Source organism: Onychostoma macrolepis, chromosome 08, assembly GCF_012432095.1.
Source record: "Onychostoma macrolepis isolate SWU-2019 chromosome 08, ASM1243209v1, whole genome shotgun sequence".
Classification (NCBI taxonomy): Eukaryota; Metazoa; Chordata; class Actinopteri; order Cypriniformes; family Cyprinidae; genus Onychostoma; species Onychostoma macrolepis.
The window spans coordinates 27,685,785-27,704,569 of NC_081162.1; the positions used below are offsets into that span (position 1 = coordinate 27,685,785).

The 18,785-nt window shown below is 33.9% G+C and overlaps 2 protein-coding genes across 3 annotated transcripts in view; one reads left to right on the top strand and one right to left on the bottom strand.

The window, feature by feature from the left end:
- LOC131546368 (rasGAP-activating-like protein 1) overlaps nucleotides 1–6,493 on the bottom strand; it is a 38,040-nt gene extending 31,547 nt beyond the window's left edge. Inside the window, exons 1-5 of one of the 2 annotated variants that reach the window (XM_058785922.1) lie at nucleotides 6,318–6,493; nucleotides 6,027–6,210; nucleotides 4,696–4,752; nucleotides 2,974–3,087; nucleotides 1,129–1,190 (exon numbers count right to left, since the gene is read on the bottom strand). In XM_058785922.1, coding sequence (XP_058641905.1) covers nucleotides 1,129–1,190; nucleotides 2,974–3,087; nucleotides 4,696–4,752; nucleotides 6,027–6,103 — 310 coding nt within the window. In that variant the 5' untranslated portion in view covers nucleotides 6,104–6,210; nucleotides 6,318–6,493. Of the gene's footprint in view, nucleotides 1–1,128; nucleotides 1,191–2,973; nucleotides 3,088–4,695; nucleotides 4,753–6,026 lie in introns of both variants that reach the window. The other variant, XM_058785920.1, reaches the window with a different exon arrangement.
- Nucleotides 6,494–7,568: 1,075 nt separating this feature from the next.
- Nucleotides 7,569–15,719, top strand: dgcr6 (DiGeorge syndrome critical region gene 6). The gene is made up of 6 exons (XM_058785916.1): nucleotides 7,569–7,745; nucleotides 8,705–8,817; nucleotides 9,936–10,096; nucleotides 10,212–10,312; nucleotides 15,077–15,217; nucleotides 15,294–15,719. Exons 2-6 carry the CDS (start codon nucleotides 8,717–8,719, stop codon nucleotides 15,372–15,374), a joined length of 585 nt encoding a protein of 194 aa, XP_058641899.1. The 5' UTR covers nucleotides 7,569–7,745; nucleotides 8,705–8,716; the 3' UTR covers nucleotides 15,375–15,719.
- The last annotated feature ends 3,066 nt before the right edge of the window (nucleotides 15,720–18,785 follow it).

Sequence of the window (18,785 nt, forward strand, 5' to 3'; positions counted from 1 at the left end):
GTGACTAACTAGTAAAATAAATAAATAAACAAATTAATTTAAAAAATAAAATAAAACTGGCATAATAAAAGTGACTATAATAAATAAATAAAGTGGCATAATAGTAATATAAAAGTGATTATAACAGTAAAATAAATAGTAAATAAATAAATGCACATAAAAATAAATAAATAAAAACAAAAGTGGCATAACAGTAATATAAAAGTGACCTCAATAATACTAAAATAACACTGATTTGAATCCATGACTTTATGTATTATGCAATAATTTCATGATTTTTTTTTTTTTTAATTTAACTGATTGATTTCTATTATTCTTTAGCTGTTCAGCATGTCATGCTGATGGGTCTTCATTTCTCTTCTATCTTTAAGAAATGTATGTATATATATGTATATATTTTTTTTTGTGCAAAGACAGCTGGTTCTGTGAGCTCTGAAATCTTAAGAAGAATACCTTGTACAGTAAGTTTCTTAGGGATGTTAAAATGATTTATATTTAAAGTAACAGAAAGTGAGATTAAAAGTATTAAAGGCTTTGTGTATTTTATCTTGTTTGTTTGGAGGATGAATGCAAATCAGTACAAATAAATCTGTATCTGGTGTTTCTGATAACAACAATCTGTTTTCACAGAATACAAGGGTTTGATAATAAAAAAAATCGTCATGCATAGGCTGTGAAAATGTCTAAATCGATATATAGACTGAAATATTTCAAACACTGCAGGACGCCTTTGACATTACATTTGATACAAATCTACTGTCAGCTACTGTATATTTTCTATTTTAATTTTTTATTGATATTTTATGTTTCTAGACTTTGTAATATTTAAAGTATTACATATTATATGTAATATATATAAATTATTACTTTATATTAATTTCAAATGATATATCAATTATCTGTTAAAATATAATAACAATTATTATTTTATATAAATATTTGTATTATATATTAGAAATATGTTTAGTAATTTTGTTCTATACATTTTAATTGTTTTATTTCAATTTAAATGTAATTTTACTGCTTTATTGGTTCTGCTAATTAGATAATCCTGTGCTATTTTAATTTGTGCTGAATGGGTCTGTTTTCTGCACACTTGTTATTCTTGAAAAGTAGAAAAGTTATTACCTTTGTGTTGAGCGGCGATCACGTCTTTACTCAGGGAGATTTTACCAATCACATCATCATGACTGCGGCATAAAGAAACAACACCAGATTCATGTTAATTTTCATGAAGATTTCCACATTAAACCACCAGCATGAGCTCAACTCTACATTTACAGGCATTATGAAACACAGATAAACAAACAGATCTACAGTCAAGCGGAAGAAACAAAGAGGAGAAACGAGTGAATCACAGACGTGGTCATCACACCATCTGTGTGTTTGTGTGTGCAAATGTTCTGCTGTGTGAATGTGAATGTGTTCATTTACAAACACTGCGTGAGTTCATCACATGACGGGCTCCACAACACAAACACCAGCAGAAGACCAGAACCAATGCTAATAATGTGAGCACAAAAAACATTCTTATAACCTTATTGATATACCTTCTCATAACGTTTGTTATTTTTCAAACAACATTCTCAAAATGTCCTTATGATGTTATTTGTACTCGATGAACATTCTAAAAAAAATTGAACACTTTAAAGTTTTTCGAATATTACAAATAATTGTGCAAATAATGTTATATTTTGGGTAAAAAAAAATGAATAGAACATTTTTTTGTAACTGTCAACATTCTAATCATGACAAGGAAACTGGATATTTTAATGTTCTTCGAATATGTGACCCTGGAGCACAAAACCAGTCTTAAGTCGCTGGGGTATATTTGTAGCAATAGCCAAAAATACACTGTATGGGTCAAAATTATAGATTTTTCTTTTATGCCAAAAATCATTAGGATATTAAGTAAAGATCATGTTCCATGAAGATATTTTGTAAATTTCTTACCATAAATGTATTGCTAAGAACTTCATTTGGACAACTTTAAAAGCGATTTTCTCAATATTTTGATTTTTTTTTGCACCCTCAGATTCCAGATTTTCAAATAGTTGTATTTCAGCCAAATATTATTTATTATTATATATTATTTATTCAGCTTTCAGATGATGTATAAATCTCAATTTTGAAAAATTGACACTTAAGAGTGGTTTTGTCATCCAGGGTCACATATTATAAATAAACTTTCAAATAACTGTATATTTTGGGTAAAAATAAAGTTAGTAGAGCATTGTAAAGAAACATATAATCGCGACAAAAAACCCACCAGTTTTTAGAATATTAAAGATAAATGTTCAAATAATGTTATATTTTGGGTAAAAAAATGATTGGAACATTTAAGAAACGTTTTAGTAACCTTTAAATAACGCTATAATCACAACAAGAAACCTAGAAATGTTAACGTTATTAGAATAATAAAAATAAACGTTCAAATAATATATTTTGGGTGACAATACGTTTAGCAGAGCATTGTAAAGAAATATTTTTGTGACCTTTAAATAAAATTCGAATCATAACAAGAAAGCTAGAAATTTTAATGTTCTTAAAAATAATATTTTGGATGAAAATAAAGTTGGAAGAACATTTTAAGAAAGAACCTTTAAATAACGTTCTAATCACGACAAGAAACTGGACATTTTAACATTCTTAAACTATTAAAAATAAATGTTCAAATAACGTATTATTATACTATTATGTTATATTTTTGGGTGAAAATAGTAGAATGTTGTAAGAAGCATTTTTTATAACCTTTAAATAACATTATTATAGCGACGGGAAAATTGGACATATAAGTGTTCTTTGAATATTGAAAAAAAATGAACGTTCATATAAAGTTCAATTTTAGGTGAAAATAATTTTAATGTTTATTTTTTTATAAGCTACATTGCTGTCGGTTTTCTCATCTAACCTCATGCATTTTTCACTTCTGAGATGTTTATCATGAATCTGAGATCACGGCACGTTTGTTACCCGATGGTGTCTTCATCCATGACGTAAAAGGTGAGCGTATGGAAGCCCATCGGCAGGTGAAGGGTGTATTCCTCGCCCCAGAACGGGTTCAGGTTCTTCCAGACGGTGGCGGTTCTGGACGGGACACAGAACGCATGATTTAATGAACACTTCACTGAGCTTCATGTGGCACGGAGCCAATTTGCGTACGTTTAATACATGCGTTCGAGCCTGAATTAGAATCTGCCTGGATACAGAGAACAATTTAAACGGCCATAAGTGACGAGGATGGAAAACAATCAATCAATTCACCCAATTTCTCAAAGGGAGGCCTGATCATTTCCATTTCAAAAGACACAACGCTTTTTAAATATGCACCACACCAGGTGTGCTGTTCATCAAACTATCACAATACAGCATCTGAAAGCAACACTGACTCCTTCACACACACAGCATCATTTCTGCGAGGGGCTTGTGATTAGTTAGTTGTTCTCCATGGTAACCAGCTGATGTTGTTAAGTGCAATGGTGCATCCCATCATCACAGCGTCAGTGGCAAACAGATCAGTTCCATCAATAACCAATACAGCACCATTAATCATCATGCATGCAATCAATAAATCAGCGACTATTATTAAGCTTTCAAAACATAAACAAATGCAATAAATTACCTATTTGTTTAGAGACATGGCTTTTGTGCACATTTACATACAGCTGTTTATTTATTTATTTATTTATTTTTCAGACTAACTGGCAATAAATTAACTGTAAAAGAAAACTTTTTGCATCTTTAGAATTACAGAAACCAGGCCATTAATGCTGGCATGTGTTGCCAGATTTAATTGACTTCTGGAGACATTTATGTGCCCAAATTATAAACTAAATTATTCAGAGATGCACAGATACTTGAAGCCAAATTAGTGAGATTTTATATTTCATTTCAAGAATTGTATTAACACTGCCACCTCACACAAACCTGCTGGTGTCAGTTGATTTAATGTAAAATGATTTAGCTGATTATTTTTATTTTATTTCAAAATTATAAAATATATATATATATATTTACTTCATTCAAAAAAAAAAAAAACATTTTACTTTCCCAATTACAAAAACTATTTACTTTACTTAACATTTTTAAATTTTTAAGGAATGTTTTGTCAGATTTGACCTATTTCACAATTGCCAAAAAAAAAAAAAAAACGTATATATTTTTACTTTATTTAAAAAAATATATATATTTTAAGGAAAATTTTGTCAGATTTGACCTATTTCACAATTGCAAAAAGAAAAAAATATTATATATATTTACTTTATTTAAATATATATATATATATATATTTTAAGGAAAATTTTGTCAGATTTGACCTATTTCACAATTGCAAAAAAAAAATATATATATATATATATTTACTTTATTTAAAAATATATATATATATTTTAAGAAAATTTTGTCAGATTTGACCTATTTCACAATTGCAAAAAATTATTTTAAAAAAACAAAAAACATTTTTACCTTTTTACGGAAAGTTTTGTCAGATTATTTTATTTAAAAACGTATTGTTTTTAAGGAAAGTTTTGTCAGACTTTATTTATTTCATAATTATATAAAAAATATTTAACAAAATATGTATGCTTTTGTAAGGAAAGTCAGATTGTATCTCTAACTTTTGGGGAGAATTGTGTTCTCTTAAGTAAACACACACACACACACACACACACACACAGGTGAGAATGTGACACTCACCTGGCCACGACTTCATTGTCAACTTTGACGATGCAGTACGGATCACTGGCCCCAGAACTTGACAAAAACACACAACATCATCTTCATGTCAACAGCATTATGACTCCAGAGTACTAGATCAAACACTAGAGAACGTTCTCAGAACGTTCTGCAAGGTTCTCTCAAAGTTATAAACATACGGTTTTCCAGAAACTTTAACAGAACATTTGTTTAAAGTTATTTTAAAAATGCTCTTGAAATGTTAGCAGAAAAACATTACTTATACAATGATTAAATAAAAAAAAAATATATTATTATTTTTTTTTTGAACGTTTAGTTGGATGTTCGTCTAACGTTTTAAAAATGTTACTTGCGTACTTACTAATTGTTTCAGAATGTTCACTGGACATTCAAAAATAACGTTGTTGTAATGTTTTCACAAGCATAAAATGTAATGTTCGCTAAACCAAGAAAAAAAAAAAAACATTTTAACAATTTGAATGTTCAGAAATAACATTTTCATAACAAGGTTGTCTAAAAGTTATGAACAAGGTTTAACTTGAATAGAAAGCTGTCTGGTCTTTAATAACTTTCTCAAAATTTTAGCACAAAAACGTTATTCATGAAACGTTTTAGTGGGACGTTCCTCTAATGTTTGTTAATCATTAACAAAACTGTAATATTTTGAATGTTCAGAGAACAGTCAGAAATAACATTTTCATAGATTATCAGAACATTCCGTCATAGTTTTGTACAAAAGGTTAACATTAATAGAACGTTTATTCAGTGTTATGTTCTTTAATAACAATCTCGAAATAGTAACGGTTTTTAAACGTTAGTTATTTTGTAACGTTCAGAAGACATCAAAGCGTAACGTTCCCATATTGCAAATTTTATCAAATGGAACGTTCCGTAAAAGGGAATGTTTCTCTGAAAAAAAAAAAAAAAAAACAACCTTTAATAACTCAAAGGGAAGATTAGCCTATCAGAACATTCTGTCATGTACAAATGGTTTTCCAGTAACATAAACATAACGTTCATTCAATGTTTTCTGGATTTAAATAACATTCTCAAAATAGTAACGTATTAAACGTTACTTGTTTTGTAACGCTAGGAGGACATTAAAAAGTAACGTTCCCATAATGTTTGCAAAATTATAAAATGGAACGTTCTGTAAAATGGAATGTTGTCTCTAAAAAAAACAACAACAACAACAACAACAAAAAAAACTGGACGTTCAGTGAACAGTTAGAAATAACGTTCAAGCAAAACGTTCTTAGAACATATTTTGTGTTAGCTGGGGACATAATGAATATCATAACAGAAAGTAATTTTGTTCAGCGTCAACTTACACGTCTTTTGCAGGCAGATTTCGTCCCTCGACGATGCGAAAGTAGAGAGAAGTGTTTCTGGCCATGATCAGCCTCATGTCACTGAAGATCTTCAAGATCTGGAGCTGCTCCGAGAAACATCATGATCAGAAAACTGGAGCTCAGGTCAGGAGGAGGACTGAAGACACTGAGATGAAAACCTCATCTAAAAGAGCAGTTCCCAAATTAACTGGCATTCATGAAATGATAACGTCGCCTCCAAGATCCAAAAAGAAGCTATGATAGCATAAAGAGAAAAAACAGCAGAATAACTGTATCATGATGTTCAGGTGAGGATGTGATCAGATCCACTCTGGAGTTTCCCACCGGCTTCGGATCCGGGTGTCCATCGATCCATCTGATCAGTTGCTGTATGGCGTTAATTAGGCTATATTTCCTGTAGTCATTATATGATGTAAATGCATTAGTCGTGATGCCGCTGTGTCTGTTCTCAGGTGATGATGAGATGATGATGATGAGTGATGCTGATGAGAAACTGAGTGAACGGCGACATCTGCTGGTGAGCGACGCGCAGTGCATCACAACCCCAAAAATATATATTTATGGAAAAATAATGTTTATGTACACAATATTCAATAAAAACTAACGCAGAGTACATATATGTTTTATTATTATTGTAGGTAATAGACAAGGATTACAACATCTTATTATTTTATCTCTGAACTATTAAATGGAATTAAAGACAACATTAAGAGGAATTGTTTTTGTAGGTAACAGAAAGAAAATGATTAATGCAATAAAACAATGATAAATCAACAATAATTTCGACTAAAATACAGATGATTAATAGGCCTATTACTTAAAACATGCACACAATAATCTATTATGTCTATTACTTTTTATGCAAAAACAATAACATACAATGTCGTATCAAGAAATAACATCAAAAAGAGGAAAAGGAAAGGAAAAAGGAAAAAGATAGAAAAATAAATGACAACAGATAAAACAGTCGCCAGGGGAGGTAATTATAAAAGACAAAGACAAGATAATAATTCAATTATAATTCAATGTTCTTACAGCTTTCTCGGTATATCTAGCCTATATCTATATCCTTATCTATCTATCTATCTATATGTGTGTATATATGAAGAGTTCAGATGCAAAAGCCTATAAGTGCCATCTGAAATATTCTTCTAAAATGAGCATTTTTATCAAGCTCCTATATTTATGTTCAGTTATTTCACTTTAATTGCATAGAAAAGGACCTATACACTGTCATTAGAGTAAAATTACTGAACCTACACATGGGAGCCTGAAAAAAAAATGCTCATTTCAGATGAAATTTTCAGATGGCACTTAGAGGCTTTTGCATCTGAACTCTTCATATATATATATATATATATATATATGCACATATCTCAGTCAACAAAACCATATCATTGGGTTTCTTATTGGTAAATTTACACTTATGAATGTGAAATTTGGTTAACAGTAGAAGTAAATTATGTGTATGATTTAAACTACAAGAAAACTTCTAGGCATATGAAAGGGCAGCCCAGCGTGCTGAAGGACCTCAGGACGCCGCTCATGCGCATGCGCGAACTTGCACGCACTGTTCAAAACAATTGTTACTCGAGTCTGTGATATTTACATCATAAACATCAAACGAAAGTTCGTATTTAAACTCGAGACGCCTTAAGCATCAATCTTTTCCTCTCCGGAAGATGAAATATAAAGCAGGTGAGAGTTTGGTTCAGTTGAATCTCTGTTTTTAGTGCTGTTCTTCGACCAAATATTTACCACCTTAAAAGCTGAAAAGACACTAACGATCAATAAAGAATTCATATCGATTACGTATTTTCTCTTGCAGTCAGTACATATGCAGAACTATCTATGTACAGGTATTCTCATTATTATTGCATAGCTTATGACTTTATATCAGTTTCTACTAGTTTACAGCAGTTTATTATTTATTTGTACATGTTGGGATTATATTTAGTTGGATGTTAATCTTTCTTTTCTTTAGAAAAAAAAGTCTACATTCCACACCTATCTTTAATAATCATATGAATATATATTTTTTACTATTTTAAATGATTTTTGACTAATGTTTTGTTGAGTTATAATATCCATAATCATAATAATTAATAAATAACATTAGTTATTATCATAAATGTAGAGTGTTTACAGTTACTTGGCGCAGGTGAGCATGACCAGTGTTATTTTAGCGTTATTCCTATGCTGTTATAGTATTTATTAATATTTTAAATTAGGTTTTACATCTATATTTTCCTTTTTTTTTTTTTTTGTATGTTATGTCAAAATTGGTCATATTAATATTGTCATTTAATTTTTTTAAATATTTTTTTATTTAATTTATATTTATTTTAAGTATTAGATTTAAAAAAATGTTTTATTTTAGTCAGTTGCCAAAGCAACATTTCTAATTTCTAAGTTACTTTTTCATCTAATATTTGCATTTTATTTCATTTCAGCTTTATTTCAATCAACAAAATTGTGTGTATAACAGACTTGTATATGGTTCTCTCCATGAATATAGCTATAGATGCTGGAAAGGTGATAAGAGGAAAATAAACAAACATTTCAATCAACAAAAACTCTTTTTAATACATCATCCACTCAGACTTTAAAGGGGAATTATTTGTTTAATTGTGAGCTGTTTTCTCCATGATGTGCAGGCTGAATGTGGGATGGACACGTACATCGACGATCAGTCTGATGCTGCCAGACAACAGGAGAGACACTATTACCTGCTTTCAGAGCTGCAGGCGCTCGTCAAGGACCTGCCCAGGTGCACACATCACATCACAGAATACATCATGAAGCAGTGATTAACGCCAAAGAAATGTTATTGAAGCACGCTCAAAAAATAGAAAGTTATAAGTTACTGCAGGGTTTCTGTGGGTCTTAAAAAGTCTTATTTCCACAAATTAAGGCCTTGAAACGCTCTCAAATCAGAGCAGAAAGTCTTAAATTCATGAAGCCGTGGCATTAAATATTACATGCATTGCAAAAAATAAATATATATCATCAAGATACGTTTACTTGAGATGCAAATCGAACTAAATGGAGTGAGTTTGTGATTAAAACAAGAACAAATATCTGTCAATGGCTATGAAAACTTAACTTAAGTTGGTTTTTCTGAATTATGTTGAATTCAGTTGTATTTTCAAACTGCGAAGTGTCACTAATACAAGAGACCACAATACCTTTAGAGACCATATTGATGTATTGTGTTCCATTCAATTTATTCCCTACATTTTTCTCTAATTGTTGTTAAAATAAAAAGTCTTAAAATTACCTTCAAAAACCCTGCAGGAACCGTGTACAGGTTCAACAATTCAAGAAAAGTATAGAAATTTAATAAAATATAAAAATGCATTACAATGTCAAACAGTGTATAGAAAACATCTGATTCATTTTTACGTTCTATTTTCCACCTAGTTCATTAACAGATTTGGTAGTTCCCTTTCAAATCCACGTTCTTTGCTGATGTACTTGTAATTAATTCTAGTACTAGTGATCTCTATTCTGTTTCTGTTCTCTCGTTTTCTTTTTATTTATTTATATATGAAAAAGACTTGATCCTTTAACACTTGCACACTTTACAAAACTTGTTTTCTTTTTATTTAAAAATACAGCCTGTAACACAAGTGTTCTCTACTCTTTTTCTATTCAATCTATTTCTATTCTACTTGTTTTCTTTTTATTTATTATAAATATAATAATAAAAAACCCTTGCTACGTGTACTGCGTTAGGCTAACTGAGACTTGTCATAGCACTTGCATGTTGTTGCTCTTTTGTTGGTTTTGATGGCTTCTGTTGTCCTCATTTGTAAGTCGCTTTGTATAAAAGCATCCACTAAATGTAATTGGATGGGTTTTGTGAGTGATAAAGGTTTGTTTCAGCTCGTTTCAGCAGCGTCTGTCCTACACCACGCTCAGTGATCTGGCTCAAGCGCTCATCGACGGGACGGTGTATGAAATAGTTCAAGGGCTGCTGGACATTCAACACCTGACGGAGAAAAACCTCTACAACCAGAGACAGAAACTGCACAGCGAGCACAGAGGTGTGTGTGTGTGTGTGTGTGTGTGTGTGTGAGGGTTTCAGACCACGCTGAACACTGTAAGATGTTGACTGTGTGTGTGTGTGTGTGTGTGTGTGTGTGTGTGTGTGTGTTTCAGCTCTCAAGCAGGATTTGGTTCGGAAACACAAACAGGCTCTGCAGACGTGCAAGTCTCACAATCTGGCCGTTCTGAAAACCAACCAGAGAGCAGAAACTGAGGTACGATGTCTGTGCTTGGGCTTTGTTTTCATACTTGTTGAAGGTGATGACTAAAAAGTAATTTTGACCAATAGTGTGCAGACTGGGCCTAAAATGAATGCGAGTGCGAAAATGAATGCCCCAAATGCAAGTAAAAATCAGCATTGGTGAGTGTGTGAAACCGTTTGTTATTTTTTTAATTAATTCTGACGATGCCTGAAAACACAATATGGTTCGAGTGATTATCAAATCTGCAAACGCTGTGAGTTTGAGTCACTTATAGCATGCATTTGAAAATGCTACATGAGCCAAACATCTTCTCAAGTTTGTAATGAGAATGGTTTATAAACCTGTTGTCATCAAAAGAGAAGTTTCCCTGCTGTTTTCCGCCAAAATAAAAGCTCTATCGTTTACTTTTTGAATAAAAAAGAAAAAACAATCAAAAATATTATTGTAATTTTACTACATTAATACTACTACTACTACTACTAATAATAATAATAAATAAAACATTATTATTATATAAATTAAAATTATTATTATTAAATACTTGTGAAATTATATTATAGTGATATTTCTCTATTGATTTGTTTATTTTAGTACATGTTGGTAATATATTGAATTTGTTATATGAATTATTTTTGACGAATACTAATTTGACACATTAATTATTTTTGATTAATAATTTGACTTATAATTACCACAATCATAATAAGTAACATTGTTTATTATCCTAAATCAGAATCAGAATGAGCTTTTATTGCCAGGTATGTTTACACATATGAGGAATTTGTTTTCGTGACAGAAGCTTCCACAGAGCAACAGAATGACAGCGACAGAACAAAAAAAACAGATAATGAAAAGAAGAATTAAAAAAAAAATTAATAAATAAAAGGTGTTTTAATAAATAAAATTGACAATTGTATGTACAGGTATATAACAATAGACAGTTGTATGTACAGGTATATTATGTGCAAATTTAAATGTAGACTAAGTATGTGTGTTAGATAAATAAGTGTATAAGTAGTGTGTGTTCCACAATTATTGTCAAGTGTTCATGAGATGGATTGCGTGAGGGAAGAAACTGTCCCTGTGCTGGTCGTTCTGGTGCTCAGAGCTCTGTAGCGTCGACCAGACGGCAGCAGTTCAGAGGGAGTGTGCTGGATGTGAGGGTCCAGAGTGATTTCAGCCCTTTTGCTCACTCTGGATGAGTACAGTTCTTGGAGAGCGGGGAGGGTTGTACCAATGATTCGCTCAGCAGTCCGGACTACCCTCTGTAGTCTTCTGAGGTCAGATCTGGTAGCTGAGCTGAACCAGACAGTTATTGAAGTGCAGAGGACGGATTCAATGATGGCGGAGTAGAACTGTTTCAGCAGCTCCTGTGGCAGGTTGAACTTCCTCAGCTGGCGAAGGAAGTACAACCTCTGCTGGGCCTTTTTAACAATGGAGTCAATGTGAGTGTCCCACTTCAGGTCCTGAGAGATGGTGCTGCCTTCTGAATGACTCCACTGCAGTCACAGTGCTGTTCATGATGGTGAGTGGAGGGAGAGCAGGGGGTTTCTCCTGAAGTCCACGTTCATCTCCACAGTTTTGAGTGTTGAGCTTCAAGTTGTTAAGACTGTACCAGACAGCCAGCTCCTCCTGTCTGTAAGCAGACTCGTCACCGTCCTGAATGAGGCCAATAAGTGTGGTGTCGTCTGCAAACTTCAGGAGCTTGATAGAGGGGTCTTTAGATGTGCAGTCATTGGTGTAGAGCAGGGTTCCTCAAGTCTTTCCCTGGAGGGCCAATCTGCGGCAGAGTTTAGCTCCAACCCTGATCAAACTCACCTACCTGTGATTTTCTAATGATCTTGAAGACTCTGATTAGCATGCTCAGGTGTGTTTGATTAGGGTTAGAGCTAAACTCTGCAGGAGTGGGCCAGATTTGAGGATGCCTGGTGTAGAGGGAGAAGAGCAGTGGTGAGAGGACGCAACCCTGGGGGACACCAGTGCTGATCGTACGGGTGCTGGATGTGTATTTTCCCAGCCTCACTAGCTGCTACCTGTCTGTCAGAAAGCTGGTGATCCACTAACAGACGGAGGTGGGCACGGAGAGCTGAGTTAGTTTGGGCAGGAGGAGGTTTGAGATGATCGTGTTAAAGGCCGAGCTGAAGTCCACAAACAGGATCCTCACATAAGTCCCTGGTCTGTCTAGATGTTGCAGAACATAATGCAGTCCCATGTTGACTGCATCATCCACAGACCTGTTTGCTCTGTAGGCAAACTGCAGGGGGTCCAGTGATGTCCTTCAGATAAGCCAGAACCAGTTTTTCAAAAGACCTCATCCACAATATCCACCGCCCGCTGCCATCAGCTCCCACATCTCACACACACGAGCGCGACTTTACCACTATATTTAGCAATTTTTAGACCCTTTTAGCGGCTTTTTTTCCATAGAATATACAAACTGACAAACCTAGCGACATTTTTGGATAAACCTTAGCTATGGTTCAGTTGGAAGATATCGCCAGTGCTGCCCCGCGAGCGTGAGGTCTGACTCTCCCGGCGCAGTGTCGCCTCTCTCTGCGTCTGTTCTGTGCATCAAGCGGCTGAGAAGCACCGCATTCAGCAGTCGTACCGCCGCAGACTCGTCAGTAAATAAGTACAAAACAGCTTTTCCAAGCACTTGCTGCTAACTGACTGTTTGGAATTATAAATATGAGCATAGTTTGTCTGTTAATATTATGCACTTTTTTTGTTTGTTTATTTTTTAGTTTGTTACTCAGACGCAGGCAGTGCGCTGCATAGCCGCTCTTTAGTGTAACGTTAGATGCATGTTGATTTTATCAGACGATGTCGCAATTATAAATGAGAGTGACTCCTGGTTAACATGTATTAATGGGCCATCCAAATATTTGCTCATCATGACAGTAAAATAGGGCATTCTAAGTCAATCTACTGCAGTTTTTCCTCCCTCAATCAGTAGAAAATGTGGTTAACACCCGGTCATGCATGAAAAAAAAAATACCGTCATATACCGTGAAACCGGTATAATTTTGAAAAATACCGTGATATAAATTTTTGGTCATACCGCCCAGTACTAACAGACGTTAGAGCCACAGGCCTGTAGTCATTAAGTTCTGTAATTTTGGATTTCTTTGGGATGGGGATGATGGTGGAGCGTTTGAAGCATGAAGGGACTTCGCAAAGCTGACGGAGCTGTCTGAGTTTTGCAGTGAACCACGGTTTGTCGTTGTTGTAGGTTAAATGAGTCCTGGTAGGAATGCACATATCCTCACAGAAACTGATATAAGATGTTACAGTCTCTGTGAGCTCATCCAGATCAGTGGCAGCAGCTTCAAAAACACTCCAATCAGTGAGGTTGAAACAGGCTTGTAAATCCCACTCTGCTTCATTAGTCCATCTTTTAACAATCCTTAAAACAGGTTTAGCTGATTTCAGTTTCTGCCTGTAGGTCGGTATAAGATGAACCAAACAGTGAACAGAGAGTCCTAAAGCTGCCCGTGGGACAGAGTGATATGCATCTTTTATTGCTGTGTAACAGTGATCCAATATATTACTGTCTCTGGTGGGGCATGTGATGTGCTGTCTTTATTTTGGCAGTTCACGGGAGAGATTGGCTTTATTAAAGTCCCCGAGAATGATTAAAACAGAGTCTGGGTGTTGTTGTTCTGTGTCTGTGATCTGATCAGCGTGTTTCTGTAAAGCTGAGCTCACGTGCGCTTGGAGTGGAATGTAAACACTCACGAGAATGAACGAGCAAAACTCCCGCGGCGAGTAGAAAGGCTTACAGTTAATGAAGAGCACTTCTAGATCGGAACAGCACATCTTCTTTAACACTGTTACATCTGTGATGTAAAAGCATGTCCCACTACCGCGCAACATGTAGAGTGTTTACAGTTGATGGGCACATTAATGCGTAATTTAGGTGTTACTAGTGACAATTGTTATTTTGGTGGTATTTATACACTGTTATAGTATTGATTCATATTTTGTTAGGTTTCGTTTTATATTTTTGTGTTTTATGTCATGTTGGTCATATTAATATTGTCATTTGTATTTTTTTGAATCTTTTTTTTATTTTATAAACTTTAATTTGTATTTATTTCAGTTTTACTTTTAGTAATTTTCAGTTACTCAGTGCCAAGGCAACATATCCATCTATAATGCAGTGAAATGTTCAGAAATGTACACAGTATACCAAAATCATGGCATGTCAGAAGGTGGGATCTACAGAGAACGGTCAAAGCAATGCAAATACACACATAATGCATTAGGAAAACAAAGCCAAAACCCAGACATATGTGACCCTGGAGCACAAAAGCAGTCATTAGGGTCAATTTTCTGAAAGCTGAATAAATAAGCTTTCTGTTGATGTATGGTGTATAGGACAATATTTGTCTGAGATACAACTATTTGAAAATCTGGAATCTGAGGGTGCAAAAAAATCAAAATATTGAGAAAATCGCCTTTAAATTTGTCCAAATGAAGTTCTTAGCAATGCATATCACTAATCAAAAATTATGTTTTGATATATTTATGGTAGGAAATTTACAAAATATCTTCATGGAACATGATCTTTACTTAATGTCCTAATGATTTTTGGCATAAAAGAAAAATGTTTAATTTTGACTCATACAATGTATTTTTGGTTATTGCTACAAATATACCTGACTGCTTTTGTGCTGCAGGGTCACATTTATGAGCATTGTTAGGACAAAATGGCCACTCTAGTGTGTTTTTTTGCACTAGTCCCTCAGCAAACACTCTCCGTCACTATTTCAGGCTCTTGATCAGCGGGTGAAAGAAGAGCAGAGGATGATGGATGAGAAGGTTGTGGCTGAGATGGATCAGAAGGTTCTGGATCAGCAGAACATGCTGGAGAAAGCAGGCGTGCCGGGTTTCTACATCACCACCAACCCACAGGTCACTCTCGCTCTTTCTCACACTCAGCGTCGTCTGCTTTGATTCTTTCAAACGTTGTTTGCTCTGTCCGTCACAGGAGGTGATGATGCAGATGAATTTGCTGGAACTGGTCCTGAAGCTGCAGCAGAAAGAGACGGTGTCTGGATCTCTGCCCTGAAGACGGTGAAAGAACCGGACACCAGTCCAGCTTCTCAGTTTCAACATGAAATAAGTGTGAATGACCTGTTTTGACTGCAGCAGGACGTTGGACCTTTGGAAGTTTTATAAGAATCTCTTTTAGTTGATGACAATGCACTGGAAATGTCTATAACATGACAATGGACGACACTGAAGACGTGCCCACCGCTTTTCTTTTGACATTAAATATTGTTTTGTAAATATATGTAAAATTTACAACTAAGCTTGTTTGCACACATTAATGCGCTGTTATGATATGTTATGATTTGTCAAGGAACCATATTTGTTTATTCTTGAATAATTACTAAAAACGACATTTAACGCATTTATCGGCTCGTTCATTTCTTTGAATGTGATTTGCATCATTAAATCACAAAAACTTAGTGTCAGGTTTGCCTTATTGAATGTTCAGAGAGTATGTAAATATTTGTGTGCAGTTTAGTGTAAATTCAATTTACATTAGTGTTTTTAATAATTATATACAAAGTAAATACTGTATATAGGGTCTAATTTGTATACAAGTATTTAAAAGTATTAATTTATATATACAGTATTTAAAATATTTAATTAAATCAGATTTTCATATATTATGTGGTTAGTAAAATAAATACAATCAATTTTATATATATATATATATATATATATATATATATATTATTATTTTTTTTAAATAAAACTATATAAGTATTAAAGATATTTAATCAGGCCCATTTCCCCCCAAGATTTTCTTATTATGCCATCTAGTGGTTAGTAAGTTGTTTGCGCTCTAGTTTATATGGTGATGACAGGATGTGTTGAAAGGAGTTTAAAACACATTTTATATTAAAACACATTTGAAACTCCACTGTGCCTCTTTATATTTATATATTTGCTTGAGAAGTTTAATTTAAAACGTTTTAATGTGCATGTGCTTTGTCACTCTGCCTACTAAAATTAAGTAATGAAAACATAAGACACATGTACTTTAAATTTAAAAAAAAAAAATTCTCTGAATTCAAAGAACAAGCTGCTTATATAAGGCAAAGGTTTTGACACACCTCAATAATGAAATACCTTGGAGTAGAGTACTATGGTACTACCACAGTATAAGTGTCACCTGTATCAATACAGCTCTAGAGCTACATAAATGTATTATTGGCTATATAATTCTTTTATTCAGCTTTAAAGGGATAGTTCACCCAAAAATGAAAATTTGATGTTTATCTGCTTACCCCCCGGACATCCAAGATGTAGTTGACTTTGTTTCTTCAGTAGAACACAAACGTAGATTTTTAACTCAAACCGTTGCACTCTGTCAGTCATATAATGTCAGTCAATGGGACCCACGGCTTTGAGAGTAAAAAAAACCCATACACAGACAAAACCAAATTAAACCCAGCGGCTCGTGGCGATACATTGAGGTATTAAGACATGAAACAATTGGTCTGTCATACAGCGACTAGCTGTAGTTTCCAGTCACGTGTAAGTAGTTAATCTGTTTTCTCAGCTCTATTTTCTTTTTAGGTAGTGTGAAGTAACCAAACGCAAAATGAATCTGTTTTACATTTCAGGCATCATTTCTCTCAAGCGAACCGATTCATTTGAGTCAGTTGATTCATTGAAAAGTGTTCACAGAAAGTTTTCTTTTTATACTATAAATTATGATTAGTTAAACACATCTTTTTTTTTTTTTTATACTGTAAATTAAGTTTAAGTTTATTTGTTTACAGGGGCAATGCACATTAATAAACATCACTGTAAATGTGCCAGAATTAGCCAAAAAGGCTATTTTACGTCTGTAGACCCTTGACAGAATGTTAAAAGGTCATCCTAAAAACAAAGACACAGCATCATTACACATATACACAACATATGGAGAGAAAAATAAATAAATAAAAAATTACAGAAACATAAAAAAAAAAATTGCTACTAAAATACAACATATAAGTGAATTATCTAGACAAAGTAAACATACGAGGGAAAGGAGAGAGAGAGAAGGCAACAAAGCCAAGAGCAATTAGTACAAGGAAGTCTATTGTCAAGAATACAATACTAATGTTGACAGTGCCGAGTTGTCAATAACCGTTTTTTGAGATGAGACTGAAAAGAACCAAAAGTATCTTCTAATTGTTGATGGGATGGAGTTCCATTCCTTTGCAGCTTTGACTGAAAATACAGACTGACTGAATTTACTTCTTTTGAGAGGAATAATACAGTCCCCTCTTCCCCCACCCCTTGTAGATCGGTGAGCAGTTGTTCTAATATTCACAAACTGTTTTAGTGGTAAACAGTAAGTAATATGAGAAATAATCATGGAATGCATATACATCAAAGCGGCCTCAGACGACATATAGTCACAAATAAATATAAAATTTGCTAGACTAAATCTGACCCGGTTACAGATCTTTACAGAACCTGCACCTTATATGAAAGTTTGGAATCAATCAGAACACCGAGGTACTTACTGTATATTCAGATATAACTTGTAATCTTTCCCCTGATACAAATACATCTGGCACTACACTTAAACTATTAGTTTTGGTAACGGACATACACACTGTTCTAGAGATGTTTAACTGTAAGCAGGATTGTTCTAGCCAAGCTGTAACATGAACCAGGGATTCAAGTGACAAACTACTTGCGTGTATATAAATAACAGTGTCATCTGCATGCATTTGAATGTTAGTGTTAGGACGGACGAATGGAAGATCATTGATGTACAACGTAAAAAGTAAAGGACCCAGAATAGATCCTTGTGGAACACCAGTGGATATACTTAGGGGAGCTGACTTATAATTCTGTATACTAACATACTGTGTGCGACCTGACAAGTATGATTCAATCCATCTTAAAGTATGTGGAGAGAAATTAAAACTTAATAATTTAGACATAAGAATTCTGTGGTTTACAGTGTCAAAGGTCTTCCTGAGGTCAAGAAACTCAGTGCCGACGACCCTCCTTTATCTAATAGAGACTTGACTTTTTCAGTGAAGTAGCAATTTGCCATCTCGGTTGAATAGTTTGCTCTGAAGCCAAACTGCATTGGATGTAAAACAAAAGAACTATTGTTTAAATAATTAGTGATTTGTGCAGCCATCAATTTCTCTGCAACCTTTGAGACTATAGGTAAAATACTAATAGGTCTGTAATTACTAGCAGAGTGAGGATCGCCACTTTTGAATATAGGCACAATAACAGATGACTTCCAAGCACATGGGAACATCCCCTGAAAAACTGAAAGATTGATCATTTTAGTGATAGGATTAACTAACGACTCACTAAGCTCTTTAAGCATTACCACATCCATACCAAATATATCCTTTGCTCTGGATGGTTTAAGAGATGTAATTGTTCTTCTGACGTCTAATTCAGAGACTGCCCTTAGAATCAGGGCTTGTTCCACTGTATTAAC